This window comes from Aristolochia californica, unplaced genomic scaffold (genome assembly GCF_029961685.1).
Source record: "Aristolochia californica isolate CCGP_79_NKW_82.1479 unplaced genomic scaffold, dmAriCali1.0.hap1 SCAF_12, whole genome shotgun sequence".
Classification (NCBI taxonomy): Eukaryota; Viridiplantae; Streptophyta; class Magnoliopsida; order Piperales; family Aristolochiaceae; genus Aristolochia; species Aristolochia californica.
In genome coordinates this window covers 22,513,926-22,529,504 of record NW_027181793.1, presented here as the reverse complement: position 1 = coordinate 22,529,504, position 15,579 = coordinate 22,513,926, and the positions used below count along the sequence as shown (strand labels likewise).

General features: G+C 39.0%; 1 protein-coding gene across 4 annotated transcripts; it reads left to right on the top strand.

The window, feature by feature from the left end:
* Nucleotides 1–516: 516 nt before the first annotated feature.
* Nucleotides 517–15,062, top strand: LOC137946980 (protein argonaute PNH1-like). 4 transcript variants are annotated; one of them, XM_068793269.1, is made up of 24 exons: nucleotides 517–585; nucleotides 1,421–1,543; nucleotides 4,464–4,898; nucleotides 4,995–5,197; nucleotides 5,372–5,521; nucleotides 5,607–5,740; nucleotides 5,845–5,954; nucleotides 6,867–6,973; nucleotides 7,869–8,007; nucleotides 8,085–8,201; nucleotides 8,353–8,460; nucleotides 8,563–8,634; nucleotides 8,793–8,915; nucleotides 9,151–9,310; nucleotides 9,506–9,627; nucleotides 9,731–9,868; nucleotides 9,956–10,098; nucleotides 11,957–12,019; nucleotides 12,187–12,250; nucleotides 12,328–12,463; nucleotides 12,548–12,621; nucleotides 13,119–13,213; nucleotides 13,297–13,328; nucleotides 14,517–15,062. In XM_068793269.1, the coding sequence occupies exons 3-24, from the start codon at nucleotides 4,545–4,547 to the stop codon at nucleotides 14,696–14,698; spliced, it is 2,826 nt and encodes a 941-aa protein (XP_068649370.1). In that variant the 5' UTR covers nucleotides 517–585; nucleotides 1,421–1,543; nucleotides 4,464–4,544; the 3' UTR covers nucleotides 14,699–15,062. The 4 variants fall into 4 exon arrangements, 3 of the variants coding, with proteins under 3 accessions (XP_068649370.1, XP_068649371.1, XP_068649372.1); XM_068793270.1 differs by lacking the exon at nucleotides 517–585 and adding an exon at nucleotides 888–909; XM_068793271.1 differs by lacking the exon at nucleotides 517–585 and adding an exon at nucleotides 14,374–14,402 and having other exon boundaries at nucleotides 1,304–1,543; nucleotides 14,517–14,636.
* Nucleotides 15,063–15,579: the final 517 nt, after the last annotated feature.

The window sequence follows — 15,579 nt, the reverse complement described above, 5'->3', positions numbered from 1 at the left end:
CATTCGTTCTCAACGTTTTTCTTTCCCCGTTGATAATCCAGTGAACAAAAGCAAGGAAACGAAAGCCTGGAAAAAGGAAAAGCTGGTTTCATTTATCTCTCTCTCTCTCTCTCTCTCTCTCTCTCTCTCTCTCTTTGTTCTCTTGACGTCGCCGTCACCCGCGCATTAAAGAGCCTCTCGAGAGTAGTGCCTAATGCCCGCCTCCACGCCTTGTTCAAAGCCCTCTCGCGTCTGCTATCGAGTCGCCCCCTCCCTTACCATCACGGACATTCCATCCCAACTTTCCACTGTTCGCCTGCTCTGTGCTGACTCCTGTGTTCTCAGTTCTCTCTCTTTATAACTGTACAACATCAACCCGACCGGATTAGACCAGAATAGATCAAACCAGACCCGACCACAACAGATCAAACAGACCGTCTCCTTCCTCGTGCTTGGTTGCCTCTCCATGATTTTCTTTTCTACCGTTAGATGACGATGTCTCCAGTACCCCTGGCGCTCTCTCTATAAACACACTGAAAGCGAAGCTCGACGGGGAGACAAAGCTGCAACTGCAAACGGAATCTGCGCTTTTTAATACTCGCTGCTGTAAGTATGGAAGAAAATATATAATTTTTCTCTTTTCACCTCGCGCCTCGAAAGCTCTCTCTAAAGTTTCCTTTCTTAAAGCTACTGGTTTCTCTTGGATATATTAGAATATTAACCATTCCGACTCTCGAAAATCCTTTATGCTTTCCTCACTGCATCTTGTGCTTCGGTTTCCAGACATTCCTCCTCCTAACTTGGCCTTCGTTTCGCGTTCTGAGTTCCGATCTCTGAGGATTCTGCACCTTTGAAGCTTGTTTTTGCTTCTTTCTTTGCTTTACTGTCGCAGTCGTTTCTCTCTGCACCTCGTCATCTTCATTTTACTCGGTTAGTTTCGGTTTCGATCTTTTACTTTCTCTTTGAAATTTATTTCTGCTTTTTTTGGACCTGTAAAATTTCACTCGTTTTTTTGGTCCATAACGCTTGGAAGCTTTTAACTAAAACGATATGCTTGAGGTTTGCAAATTCGTCAGATATTGTGGTTCTTTCTCATTTTGAATTTTTTTTAACCTTTTGGTTTTTTTCCTGCGCTTCTTTAACACCGCTCCTCATGTCATCCGGTCGCCGCTCAGGCTTGCATCAGATCTCATTTTATTTTTTCACCTCCCGCTAAAAGCTGTCCACATACTTTTCTTCTTTTGGTACTTCCGCTGGTTTTCAGCTTCAAATTTCATTTTGCTTACGGTTCCAGCTATATAGACTTGCTAATTCTGCCTCTCTCGTCTGGCTCACTAAGAGATCGAGCGGATCCGTGCTTCAGAGAGCTAAATACTGAAGTCCTACAGAAACGACCTGATTATTATAATTCTCCCCTTTCTTTACTCTTTCGATGTTGCAGGGAGAGATTTCTCAGTTCCAATAAATAGAAATCTAGAAGCATTAAACAACGCATCGATTTTCAACGGCGAGCACACCAGTAGCTTTGAATGCTCAACAGAGGCAATGAAGCCGGGAGCAAAAGGTTGGTTGTGGAGCTGCTTTTGTTTTGAACTGTAGTTTTCAGTGAGGTTCGGCATTCCATGAGGTAGTTCCTTTCTTTCGTCTTTATCTCATGATTGCTATAGCTGTTTGGTTGTCTTTGGCAATTGGCTTTTTTTCCATCGCCATATCTTCCACAGAAGAGAATTAGTATATTCTTTCTTACCTTTTCGTTTCATTTATTACTCACACGTGATCTCTCGTTTGATAGCACCCACTGCGCTGCATACGTGTAACGTGATTGTGTTATGCTTGTGCGTTAAGTCCTACCTTCTTCGGCTTCGATGCCTGCTCTGGATTTATCTGCTGGTTGTTTCTTCTGCCATATCTTTTCCATATGCTTTTATTACTACTTTATGTTTATCATAGCGGAGCAAACTGTCCCGGCCTCTGTGCTTCTTTTATGTTAGAGTAAAAGAATAGTTGACTTGAAATCTTTGGTGTCTACACACCAGTATGAACTCAAGAGTGTCCATCGATGGTAAGTCGGTGGCCGCGGGAATCAACATCTTAGCATGTAAAAGAGATGAAACATCGAAAATCATCAGGAAGGAAAACTTCATTCGCTGATATGTTTCTTTTTTTTAAATGACATTCGATTATGTTTGTGAGCTACAAAACGTAAAACCTCTTTAAATCCAAGAGAGGTGGACCGACAGTCTATGATCAGATCTTAGATACTTAATTGCAAGTCAATCATTTTTACCTTTTAAAATGTTTCCCCAAATGACTTTCAAGTTTGTGTAGCTGTAACTGCTCTACAGGTGTCTTAAAGCATGCGAGTTTTTGGTGGCTTGATTTTTCTAGCCTGGCATTTTGTTGAGTTGCAAAATGGACAGACTTGCGTTCTTCTTTATCGAAATAGGTAATCTGCAGCTGTGCCTCCATTTAACCGTTCAATGACAGCATGAAATCCGACACCTCACTGGAAGACAATTGTTTGCGGATTTGAGAAACTCCCCATGCATGATAGCTAAAGGTCACATGTAGATACAACTGAACAAAAACTCTTGGGCTAATACCACTGGAGTCGGATTTCCAACCACAGCAGGAGTCTCACTTCAAACCACGTCCTTAGGAGCTGGGAACCCTAAAATGTTTTATTCCATACTTCTCATGTCGTTTCCTGCAATGGAACCTATATGATGGTAAATATTTCTATTCCTCTAGGCGGTTGTTTTACAAAGAAACCTAGAAAGATCCATTGAAAGACTAATGCAGGTTTATCACAGCTATGATAGTGGTAAGACCGCTGCTGTATACTTTGTTAGATCTCATTGTAAGATTGTATACTTTACAGTCAACAATGCACATAATCAAGACAACAAGCGTAGTTTTCTGGGTGGGTCATTCGAAGTACTAAAGTCTTGCGATTTCATCCTTACCCTTCGCCTGTATTAACCTTTGGCTTCCTGTCCTCGCCACTGTCATAGTGTAGAAGAGAGCAGGGAGAACAGTCTACCAGCTGATTCACACCTGCTCAGGATTGGTCGGGTCCTGGCTTTCACTGGACCAAATGGTTCAGGATCCATCTCAGTACTCGACCGTTGTGAATCGATGATTCATGCATAGGCCAGCTATGTCTGAATCGCCCAGTTTTGCTGTTAACGCTCGGCTACAGACTTTCGTTGCTACCATTTTTTCCAAGTGTTCCACCAGTAATGTTGCTGTCTCATTTATTGGCTCTCTTAGGAGTTTGAAAAGATGGTTGTTTCCAGATTGAATAGGCAATTTTAACCCAGTTCCCGACAGGAACTTTGGAGTTTTTTGTGCCACATCAGGAAAAGTGAACGAAGCAAACTCATGGCGCATGCTCCATACGCGATCCGGCGACCCAATTTCTACGATCTTCGCTTGGTAAGGGTTGTGACATCGACCGCTGCAATTTTTTGCCTGTTGAGAGGCTGGGACCGGGCGAGCTGGAAAGCCAGGCGGCATGGGTGGCAAGTGGAAATATAAACACCAGAAAGTCAGGTTCAACGAGACAGAACTGAAATATTCTGACTAATCTGCTTAAGATCTCTCTGATGACTCGTTATCATGTTCGGGTTAAATAATTGGTCGTTAACGTCTTTAGTCAACTGAGTTTGTGAACAAAATCCGTGCGCGCACAATGCCTTGGGCGATGAAGAGGAGCCTGAAGCCTTCTCCCTTTATCCCGAACAACCATGACAGTCTATGTCTCCCTTTTGGGGTTTTGCTTGTCCGGAGGACGACTTTACCTCAGATTTAAATAATCATTGTGCTTCTTATTGACCCAGTTAAGTCCTGGAGAGGGAGAACTTAAATTATTCTCTACCCGAATTCATATTGTTTTGCATGGTTGACGATTTTCTTCACCTTATCCAACAGTTATTGAGCGCTAAGCACAGTAAAAATGTCGATTTGATTCGCCATTGCTGCTTTATTTGCTTCTTTGCCTTGCTGCTGCCTGCTACAAGCTCATGCCTTTGCTGTTATTTATTCTTATAAACCCATGTGCTATATGATTTTGAGAAAACGTAAAACATGTCATAGTTTTTTTTTTTTTTTGATAAAAATGTATTTATATTAACAAGAAAAAATTTACAAACGAGGAAACAGAAGATCTTACAACAAGATATTGAAGCTACACCTCATAAGACCTGTTCATGTTCCATTCTTGGGGTTTGTTCTCTCCTGCATGCACCTGGCACCCTTTTGTAACTTCGTAGCTTCGTTACTTTCCAATCTGTTGCTTTCTTTGGCTTCTAAGTTATTTCAAATTTCATGCTTCTGATGATGACGCCCTTATCAAATTTAGCTCACTGGTTATGAACTGTCTAACTGTTGCCAGTAACGTGTTGCCGGTACCATTTATGTCAGTAATTCATCTTTTCCTGAACTCCAAGAGCTGACATTCTCCTTTCTTGTTCCGTTCTCAGATAAATGATGCTAGCCAGTATATCCAGTAAAGCTTGATAAGATCTTTCCTTGGATCGTCTTACTTTTTATTTCTTTCAAAGATGCCTCATAGGCAGATGAAGGACAGCACAGAGAGGCACGTGATTTTAAAGAAACCGCTACAGAACTCCATGAATCAGCAGAAATCGACATCTCAGAAATTACAGAAATGTGAAGTATCAATGGGGGAAGCTAAGAAGTTTGTCGGAAGGAAGAAAGGTAACGGCAAAGGGAAAGGTGCCCAACTGGAGAAGGTGGCAGTGACGGAGGTTGACTTTGACGTGGGATTTCCCATTTCAAGCAAAGGCGTCAAGTTCCATCAAAGACCTGGATATGGTCAAGCAGGTACTCGGTGCATTGTCAAGGCCAATCACTTCCTGGCAGAGTTGCCTGACAAGGATTTAATCCAGTATGATGTAAGTCTGGCTTTCTCGTTGTGTTCTGGCGAGCTATCTCCTGTTTCTTAAGATGGTACTAATCTATTCTTAAGCTTCAACTCGGTATTTACGCAGGTTATGATAACACCGGAAGTCACCTCCCGAAGCACTAACAGAGCTATCATTTCTCAGCTGGTAAAACTATACAGAGAAACCGATTTGGGTATGAGACTTCCAGCTTATGATGGAAGAAAGAGCCTTTACACAGCTGGAATGCTACCTTTTAGTTCAAAAGAGTTCCACATAGAGCTTATTGATGATGTAACGGAGACGGGGAAGTAAGTAGCATTCAAGTTTTTGCTTATTTTGCTGCATTTCATTTCCCGGAAGGAAAATATGTAAATATGCATCTAGAATTGGGTTCAATCAATTTATTACTCGCCTTTTTCTCTTGAGAATTTTATTTCAAGTGCACTGGGATTTTCAAATTGACTTTCCAGTGTATAAAGCAGGAGAAAGAGGGAATTTAAAGTGGTGATAAAGTTTGTAGCTCGTGCTGATCTGTACCACCTGCGTCAGTTTCTTTCAGGAAAGCAATCTGATGCTCCTCAAGAAGCTCTTCAGGTTCTTGATATTGTCCTGAGGGAATTGTCAAGTCAAAGGTAAGTGTTCGGTAACCAACCAAAGTTTTGGGAAAAGGATTAAATCTGATATATATCAACATTTTTTTTCTTATGCTTTACTTAGATATGTATCAATTGGAAGATCCTTCTACTCTCCAAATATTAGAAAGCCACAGAGGCTGGGTGATGGTTTAGAGTCATGGTGTGGCTTTTACCAAAGTATAAGGCCAACTCAGATGGGCTTGTCTCTTAATATTGGTTGGTGTCTCTTATTCTTAATTTCTTGAAATTTTTGTATCCAACTAGATGATTTTGAAGCCATAATTTAATGAGGGTTTATATCGGTATTTCTTATGTTTCAGACATGTCCTCTACTGCCTTCATTGAACCACTTCCTGTGATAGAGTTTGTGGGCCAAATTTTGGGGAAAGATGCATTATCAAGGCCACTCTCTGATGCAGACCGTGTTAAGGTAGGCTCCCGAAGTAAGCTCCTCGTACATATGTGTGCATGATGGCAAATTGTCTCTAGGAATGGTACATAAATCTATTATGATTGCGCAATTTCTAGTCCTATAAAACCTATCATACCTGTGTTTGAATTATGGTTTCAAATATATAATTTATAAAATAAAATTACCATGATATTAGAGGCGTGGGGCCACTTCTAGATGTTGTCATTGAATGTTCAGTACAGGGAATAATGGCCAGCACATCCCCCTGTAGAGGTAGATTCATTGGTTGCATTGACTGGACACATCCCTTGGGCACAAGGAGATGTATCTCTCTTGAGGGATGTATCTCTCCTTAGGAGATGTATCTCTCCTAGGGGATGTATCCTTATGAATAGTCATAAGTGCAACACCCTTTGGAAATCTATAAATTCCTCCATGGTGTTACAAATTGAGGCTAAGGCTATTTGCACACCCAGTCTGGCTGAAAGGGAGCAAACTTATCACTTGTAAACGAATTATAAAAGGTTATCTTGTGCACTTCAAATTCTATTTATATTCTTCAAGATGAAAGGTACGCTCTCTTTATTCTTCTTATTTCAATTCTATGATATATGTATAGTTTTCATGATAATGGAATTATAGAAGATTTAATATCTATTTTCTATGATGTTTATATTATTATTAGACATCAAGTATAATAACCTGTACGGGTGAATGAGGAAATCTTGGATGGCAGTTGCATGAGTTTTTCAAAGCTATCATAAACCTTGCATCAGATTTTCTTATCTAAACTCGCTTATCAACCGCTTGGAGAAACTATAAATATTTTCTTGTTCTAATTTGGCAAGAAGGGGTTGAGAGTCGATTAGTAGCAATTGTTTCTGACTCATTCATGTGCATTCTCTGGTTGCTTCCATCATCGTTGGGCAGGTGAAGAAGGCTCTTAGAGGTGTCAAAGTTGAGGTCACACACAGGGGGAATGTGCGACGAAAGTACCGAATTTCCAGTTTGACTTCACAGCCTACAAGAGAGCTAATGTATGATATATCCTGTATATTCTCATTACCCTAGCTTTTTCTTTCTTCCACAAGCAATAGCTAAAACTTTTTATGGACATGTGAATAGTAGATTCATGCATCTGAACTATTAGTTTATCTCCCTAACCATGACGAAAAATGTGGTGGCTATAGTTCCCGCATCATATTTGGTGCTCTGTGGCACTCATTCTGCATTCCATGCAAGTAGCGACACCTAAATTGTTTCTATCTTGGTTAAGGTCATGCATCTTAGTAACACCTCCAATTGTTTTGGTGCTTATTTTTTCTTTTTCTACTTCTGGTATCTAGACTGTTTGCTTCTTGACAGTTGTCAGGAATTTCATTTTTGCACCAATCTGACATCAGGTTTGTTTAAATAATTGAAAAATTATTAGTAAGGAAAATTATATTTTTTCTGAAATTAATGGCCTTTTAAATTATAATTGAATTCATGACAATGTCGTACTGCCAATAAATATCAGATTTTGAGGTGATCTGCTACAGGCTCAACCAGCTGAAACAGGGGAGTAGAGAGTGCTGTACAGGTTGTACTAACTGAACAATAGGAGATTTTTGGTTTCCTGATGTGGTAGCCGATCTGTATGGCAAACCATTATCAAAATTTTATTAATATGGGATTGGTAAAATTCAGATTATTTTCTTATATTCAAATAACAAATTGATTGAAACAGTTTTTATTGTTAAATAGTTGGTGGAAATCTTTATGTTTTTATCATTAAAAACTTGATTAATTTCTTTTGGTGTGTAATATATTTTTATACCTTAGTATTGCCTTATGTGCTAGTTTCATCTCACATGATCTGCCACAACTGTTTTTGCAAAATTGCAGTATCTTGCTTAGTTTTAACTAGTCCCTGCTCTTATGCTCCTGCAGTTTCCCAGTTGATGAGCAGATGAACATGAAATCAGTTGTTGAATACTTCAAAGAAATGTATGGATTCACCATCCAATATTCACATCTTCCTTGCCTTCAGGTGGGCAACCAGAAGAAGGCAAATTATTTGCCAATGGAGGTGAGCTTACTCTCCCAACTTCAATGCTTTTTTCCATTACCTCATTTCTAGTTAAATTTGATTTTATTTATTAACAGGCTTGCAAAATTGTTGAGGGTCAGCGGTATACGAAAAGATTGAATGAAAAGCAAATCACCTCGCTGCTTAAAGTTACCTGTCAAAGACCCAGGGAAAAAGAGATGGACATTTTGCAGGTCTTTTGGCAGTTTTATGAACTAATTTCAGTCTTTTACTGCTTCAATACATGAAATATTTATTTCAGTCTTAGACCTGCGATAGCTGCATGACTTATTGCAATGCATGATGGCATATTTGCAATTACTGATTTTTTCGTTCTTTTCTCAGACGGTTTATCATAATCGATATGATCAAGACCCTTATGCTAAGGAATTCGGCATCAATATCAGTGATAAGCTTGCTTCAGTGGAAGCCCGAGTTCTTCCTGCACCTTGGGTAATTTGATTATACAAGCCAAGCATAGTAAGGTCTTCACCGTTTGAACTTTTTAATTTCTTGGAGTTTGACTACCATTGTTCCCTTCCTCTTTTTCAAAAGCTGAAATATCATGATACTGGTAAAGAGAAAGATTGTTTGCCTCAAGTTGGGCAGTGGAACATGATGAACAAGGTATATATTATCTGCATTCTTATTGAATTCCTATTCAATATTCCATTGCTTTCCTGTTTCTTTTTAAATAGATATTTCATTTCTTTCTGTTTTGTGAAATTTGTGAAAGTATGTAGAAAGATCTGAGAAAGTGAGAATTAAATTTTCAATTTTTTCAGAAAATGATAAATGGAAGTACTGTAAGTTACTGGGCTTGTATCAACTTCTCCCGAAGTGTTCAAGAAAGCACTGCTCGTGGTTTTTGTCAGGAGCTGGCTCAGATGTGCCAAGTCTCAGGCATGGTAAGCAATCTTGATTCACTGCTCTCAGAGCAGAAAAATGAGTCAGATAATTGCTGCTGTCATCTCGAAATACATGTGCCTCAAAACACTTTTGGACATGCTCTGTTGATGCATTTTTTTCTAATTTATTTTCTTATAACTATGAGAAAAGAGCCGTTCATGACATTAGAGTTAAACCTTTTACCATTGCTCCTCATTGCCGCATGATTTTTACAATGTTGGTTGCTCAATATAGGAATTCAGTCGTGAACCTGTGATACCCATCTACTCAGCAAGGTCTGATCAGGTGGAGAAGGCCCTGAAGTATGTCTGCAATGCAGCAATGAATAAGCTCAAGGGGAAAGAGTTGGAGTTACTTTTAGCTATTCTTCCTGACAATAATGGCTCATTGTATGGTATGTGGGTTTTACTTTTTACTTCTTCTTTCATTAATTAATTTTCCTTTTCTAGAAGTAGCCTTTTTTTAATCGAATCTTATGAAAGTAAACTAGATATTTAGATGACCATGCCTCTCATTGTGTCTCTTGGTGTATTTTAATTTATGAATGTCTGCTGTTAGCAATGAACGTTTATACTAAATTGTTCTTCAGGTGATCTAAAGCGAATTTGTGAGACAGACTTGGGATTGATATCACAGTGTTGTCTGACAAAGCACGTCTTCAGGATAAGCAAACAATACCTATCAAATGTGGCACTTAAAATCAATGTCAAAGTATGTCCACTTGCCTGTTTTCTTTCTTCTAATTAGTGTCATAATATTTGGTTTTTAGTTGATAAATTTGTTTCCTTTGTATGAATCTTTTTGTTCATTCCAGATGGGAGGACGAAATACGGTTCTGGTAGATGCTTTAAGTTGGAGAATCCCTTTGGTTAGTGATATACCGACCATTATATTTGGAGCAGATGTGACTCACCCTGAGACAGGAGAAGACTTGAGTCCATCCATTGCTGCTGTAATGAACAAATCTTGTATAATCTGCGCTGTTGTGCATGTCTTGCTCACAATGTATCCTTCCTTCACTGAAATGTTGCTGTGACAGGTTGTAGCTTCTCAAGATTGGCCTGAGGTTACTAAATATGCTGGACTGGTGTGCGCTCAGGCTCATAGGCAGGAGCTGATACAGGACTTGTTCAAGACTTGGCATGATCCCCAGCGTGGTACTGTAACTGGAGGTATGATCAGGTGCGTATGTTTTCCGTTGTTTTCATTGTCTTATATTGATGTGGATGCCCCTGGAAAGAATGATTTCTAAAAAAGTGGTCTACTCCAGTAGTAGCTGACTGTAATTTGCATCTTACTACGAAATCATGTGGTTATGTAAAGCAATGCCTTCAAACATTACCTATTTAAGCTCATAACAAGAGTTGTCTGCAAGATTTACTGCATCATACTTCTTAACATAAATGGAAGGTGCTCAGTTTGTGGTATCCAGTGTCATCCATTTTTGTAAGACTGGTACAATGGATCAGCCGGTATCCCCGTAAAGAAAAATTTGGCTAACATGGACCTTTACATCAGCCTGTATGTACAGGAATTTTGGCTACCAAATAATGTGACTGATACCACCATGAATCACATTTTGCACCTCAGTATGTTAAGACTTAATTTATAGTTGGCTTGTTTGATTTTTAATGGTCAAGCTTACTGGTTTCTTCTTTGCTATGGGCTCTGTCACTGGAAAATTGCATATGCATATATTCATCTGTTGTCCGTTCTAGTAAATCAACTCTTACCATGGTGTAAAAAGAAACAACAGTAACCTCCTATAAAACGGTCACCATCTCTCTTTTATACTTTGGGCATATTGGTATTCTTCCGTATGGAGATGGTCGTTGTATTTGAGGCAAACATAATGGGCTCCACATTTAAATGGTGGGCTCATCAGCTGTGTTCTTCCATAATATTTATGAACCCACTTCATGAGTCCCGTACTAGTAGACCATTTCAATGTGGGTTTGTATTGTCAGAGTAGTTTCGTCCACTCTTGTAGGCAGTAGTTTTCCGCACCTAACAGATCGATTTGTTGGGTTGTATTGGCTAGCCCCTGTCATGGTATCAAAGCTGGGCACGCCACGTCCCACGTTCAAATCCCGTGAGAGGCGGTCAAGAATGGGCGGGGTGAGTGTCAAAGTGGTTCCGTCCACTCTTGTAGGTGATAGCTTTCCGCATCTGACAGATTGGTCTGTTGGGTTGTATTGGCTAGCCGCTGTCATGGTATCAGAGCTGGGCACGTCACGTCCCGCGTTTGAATCCCGTGAGAGCCGGTCAAGAATGGGCGGGGTGGGTGTCAGAGTGGTTTCGTCCACTCTTGTAGGCGGTAGTTTTCCACACCTAACAGATCGGTCTGTTGGGTTGTATTGGCTAGCCCCTATCATGTATCTTTCTTGAGATTCAGGTCAATGTTTAATGAAAAAAAAATAAACGTTTATTCTGGGGCCAACCTTCAACTTGGGAACCCCATCGCAGGTTTCTCTTGAAAATTGCAGATCTACCTTAGAGCAATTATCTTGACAGCTTAGTGTGGGATGCATTGGGTGGATCCATATATACAATACTTACCGATAAGCCACAGTCTACAATTTCATTCTAATAGGGGCCAGTTTAATGCTTCCTTCCAAAATAGGTGGCTTACTTTAATAAAGAAGGGCAACCTACTTTAATATAGGGTCTGGCAGCTTGGTCTGACATGAGCTGAGCAGTCAAATATTGAACTAGTGGTCCAATAAGTATTTCTTTGGTGGTTTCTTGTCCTCTTAAATGCCATGGTTAGAGTTATCCATTGACATTGACAGCTGGAGTATGGATGTAAAAATTTAATTTCTAGGTTATGTGTATCTAACCCTTTAATTAATTAGAAAATATGCTCTCTGCAAATCTGTGAGATGTAATACTTTTTAGTTAGTTTGGGGGTAAGTCTTAGGAGAAGAAGAATTATTTGCAATGTTTTTTTTACCTCCTAATCTAAACCTTTTCCCCGTCTTTCTTGTTTCTTTGTGGAGGCTTATTTTGAAATTGGTTGTTGAATTTTAAAATGTTGCAGAGAACTTCTAATTTCATTCAGGAAGGCGACCGGACAAAAACCATTGAGAATTATCTTCTACAGGTACCTTATGTCTAATATGTCTAAACCTTTTCCCCCTCTTTCTTGTTTCTTTGTGGAGGCATATTTTGAAATTGGGTTATATCTGTGTTTGTCAAATATTGTTACCAGGTGGAGAGTCTAGCTTGTTAAGTTTTACTTGCTCATTTGTTTTGTCATCCTTATTGCAGAGATGGAGTGAGTGAAGGGCAGTTCTATCAAGTGTTGTTATATGAGCTAGATGCTATCAGAAAGGTCAGCCGAAGTTTCTTGCCATTTGTACTAGATCTCACTCTGTTTCTATCAGGTCCTAATTCATGATTTCTTTCTAGGCTTGTGCATCCCTGGAACCAGATTACCAACCTCCAGTAACATTTGTGATTGTCCAAAAGCGTCACCACACAAGGCTGTTTGCTAACAACTACAAAGATAGAAGTAGTACTGATAAGAGTGGCAACATTTTACCAGGTATTTCTTGTTTCCACTGGTTGAAAGATACAAAATAAAATATTCTATCAAATCATTTACATTTTTTAGGGTTTTCTATTACAGGCACCGTTGTTGATTCTAAGATCTGTCATCCAACTGAGTTTGACTTTTACCTTTGCAGTCATGCTGGAATTCAGGTTTGGTATTAAACAATGCATTAGAGTTGTTGCAAGAATTTTTTTCGGAAGTAGTGAACATATCCATGGGAAACTGTGGGTGATGCTGCACGTAATATACCTTTATCTTGTGATATAAATCAACCAGATAAAAAAAAGTAAAACCAAAAGCTGTGTGTTAAAGGACGGAGTTGTGAGACCTGAAAGAAAATAAAGAAAAAAATAAAGAGCTTGACTGATGACCATATCGGTGCACGGTCCTCCATTACCACTATACATGCTGAACACGTCTCTGGTGATATGTAAGGTTGATCTCATGGTCCTTTAGTTTCTTATAAATGATTGGACCATCTGAAATTTATAGACAAGTAGTACATGTACTCTGTGAGTAGTTTAACCTAGGGCCAGTATCTACTTTCTATCACTTATGGATCATTTCACTAACCTTGGAATTGTCTAAATGATGAAGAATAAGTTAAAGAACCAATTTCTTACCTTTGGAAATTGACATGTGCTAGGGGACAAGTCGTCCGGCTCACTATCATGTTCTTTGGGATGAGAATAATTTCACAGCAGATGAGATGCAATCTTTGACAAACAATCTATGTTACACGTAAGGTTTTTGAGCACTTCTCCTTTCTTTCTAGTTATTGTGTTATTCTGAGTGATTTCTAATTCGTTGCACTGTTAATGCAGGTATGCTCGGTGCACAAGGTCTGTTTCTGTAGGTAATTATCTCACTTGGCCTCTCTTCATATTAAAACCTAAATCATTGTGGGATTATTCATTTAACACTTCCACTTACATCCAAATCTAGAAAATAGACAATGGAGCTGCGATGTTGGCAACATAAATGGGGCATAAACTCAGCCTACCATAATAAACACCATTCTCTAATTCTATCACTAAATCACTAACAGAAGTTTCGAAACCTTTATGTTGAAAAACCAGTCTAGGAGCATATTTGTCTTTTTACCAGATCAGTAGATTTATATTTATATGTAATCGTGTTCCCTATGTTTAATTATGTCTATGGTTCAAGTTTCATGTACATAGGGAGATAAGACATTTAATTAAAGTGAGGGGCCTTTCTATAATTTGTTCAGATTCACTTGATTAAATAGAGAGGGAGTTATTCTCAATTCTTTAGTCTCTCTCTCTCTCCATTCTCTTCTCTTCTACTTTTCAATCTTCAACTTTTTCACTTTAACTACTGAATTTTTCTAAAACTAAAATAGATGCGGGATTATTGCTATTCACAGATCTCACTTTTGCCCTGCCTCTTTCAAAGTCGTTAATATAACTAATTTTCGGAGATAGTAACCTAATAGCATTATAGGGTACCTGGTAGTGTCTCTCTAAATGATTTAGATTTATTAGCTAGGACATCATATACATAAGCCCCACTTAGTTGGAAACCTTGCTCTCTTGAGGGGATAAGACTGATACGCTTAAGCAGAAAACAATGCCTCATATTAAGGCAACTCGGATCCACCAAATTCCTTCAAGAATGCAATGGAAATAGTTCTGAATTAAACAAAAAATTTGGATTCCTGGCCATGGATCTGCCATATATGGTAGTAATAATGTGGCTTTGGAGCACTCAGTTCTTTGTCATTTCTTTGAACTGCGATTAGTTCAAGATGGAGCAGCATGTGCAGTTGCTTGACTATGGGTCATTGTCCTCGCGCTTCTCTCATAGAAGTCTGTATTTGTAATGATTTGAGTAACTATTTACTGATTTTTGTGTTATGCTCCATCTCGTTTGGGCAGCGTCACCTGCTTACTATATTTACTTGAAGGTCAGTTTTACAATGAAATGATAGAGTTGTCAGATAAATTCCTGATTTTATTGTTTATTTTTTGGAAAGCTACAGATATCTGAATGTTACTCATGTTCTGTTTCTTTTGAGCAGTGCCTCCTGCTTACTATGCTCATTTAGCTGCTTTTAGAGCTCGATTTTACATGGAACCGGAGGTGGCCGAGAACCCAACCTCACGAAACACACGTTTAGCAAATGGTACAGGCAATGGTTGTTGTGTAAAACAACTGCCAGCAGTGAAGGATAAGGTGAAAAGGGTGATGTTCTACTGCTGATGGGAAAGGAAACAAAATGGAGGTTATGTAAATCAATGCTACGTTGTATATTGAGGAGATAGGGTGAGTAAGAGCAATTAGTTTGCAAGATAGCTAAATGCAGCATCAGTGTAAGTTCTCTTCTTCCTCTCGGTGATGACATCGAGATACCTTTCTTTTGTTCAAAATTTGCTTCCTCATCAGACATCCCACTCGTCACAACTTCCGCTATGTCGGACTTGAAAGATCAATGCTACGTTGTTATCAGGTTAACAGTAGGAAATTCCAAATCCGCAAATGTTCTCAGTTCTTGTCTCGTAATTCTCTCCCTTGTTTCTTCCTCTTCGTCACTCTTTCGCGAGCTACTGATAAAGTCCGTAGTGTAATCGACGTAGGGGAATCGATACTTGTCAATCCGAGGATAGATCGGAGGCTGCTGTTTGTTTGTTGAGAGTTACAATGTCCAGGACTTTTTATGATTTGACACATTTTCGGACTGCCTAGTGAGCAAGTCTCTCTCGCAGGTTATTTCTTGTCGGTATTTTTTAAAATAAAGCTATTGCTATTGTATTTGAATAAGAACTAGATTCACCTAAAAAAACAGAATCACATTTCAATCAAATGATATACTATTTAATTATGGATGATGGAAGATTATCAATATAAAAGAATTGTTTCGGGATCTTGAAAATTCGATTGTATCACCCAACCCAATAGACAACATGAATCAGATACGAGCAAACATATACACAGTTAGCTTCTTATAGCCGTTTTTATACGGTGACCTTGCTATCTTAGCCACTATGACCAATTGAGCTAATAGGTCAGTTGTTGAGATTGTAAATTTTATTATCTATCTAATCTATATACTAAAGGAACGGGGGTGGAGAGGAAATCGGAGT

Bases quoted from the DNA above. Each gene is read 5' to 3' on its own strand.
- LOC137946980 (XM_068793269.1), top strand. From the start codon at position 4,545: ATGCCTCATAGGCAGATGAAGGACAGCACAGAGAGGCACGTGATTTTA. The intron at 5,741-5,844 runs GTTGGTGTCTCT...CTTATGTTTCAG, and splicing joins GGGCTTGTCTCTTAATATTG to ACATGTCCTCTACTGCCTTC. The intron at 13,329-14,516 runs GTAATTATCTCA...TCTTTTGAGCAG, and splicing joins CACAAGGTCTGTTTCTGTAG to TGCCTCCTGCTTACTATGCT.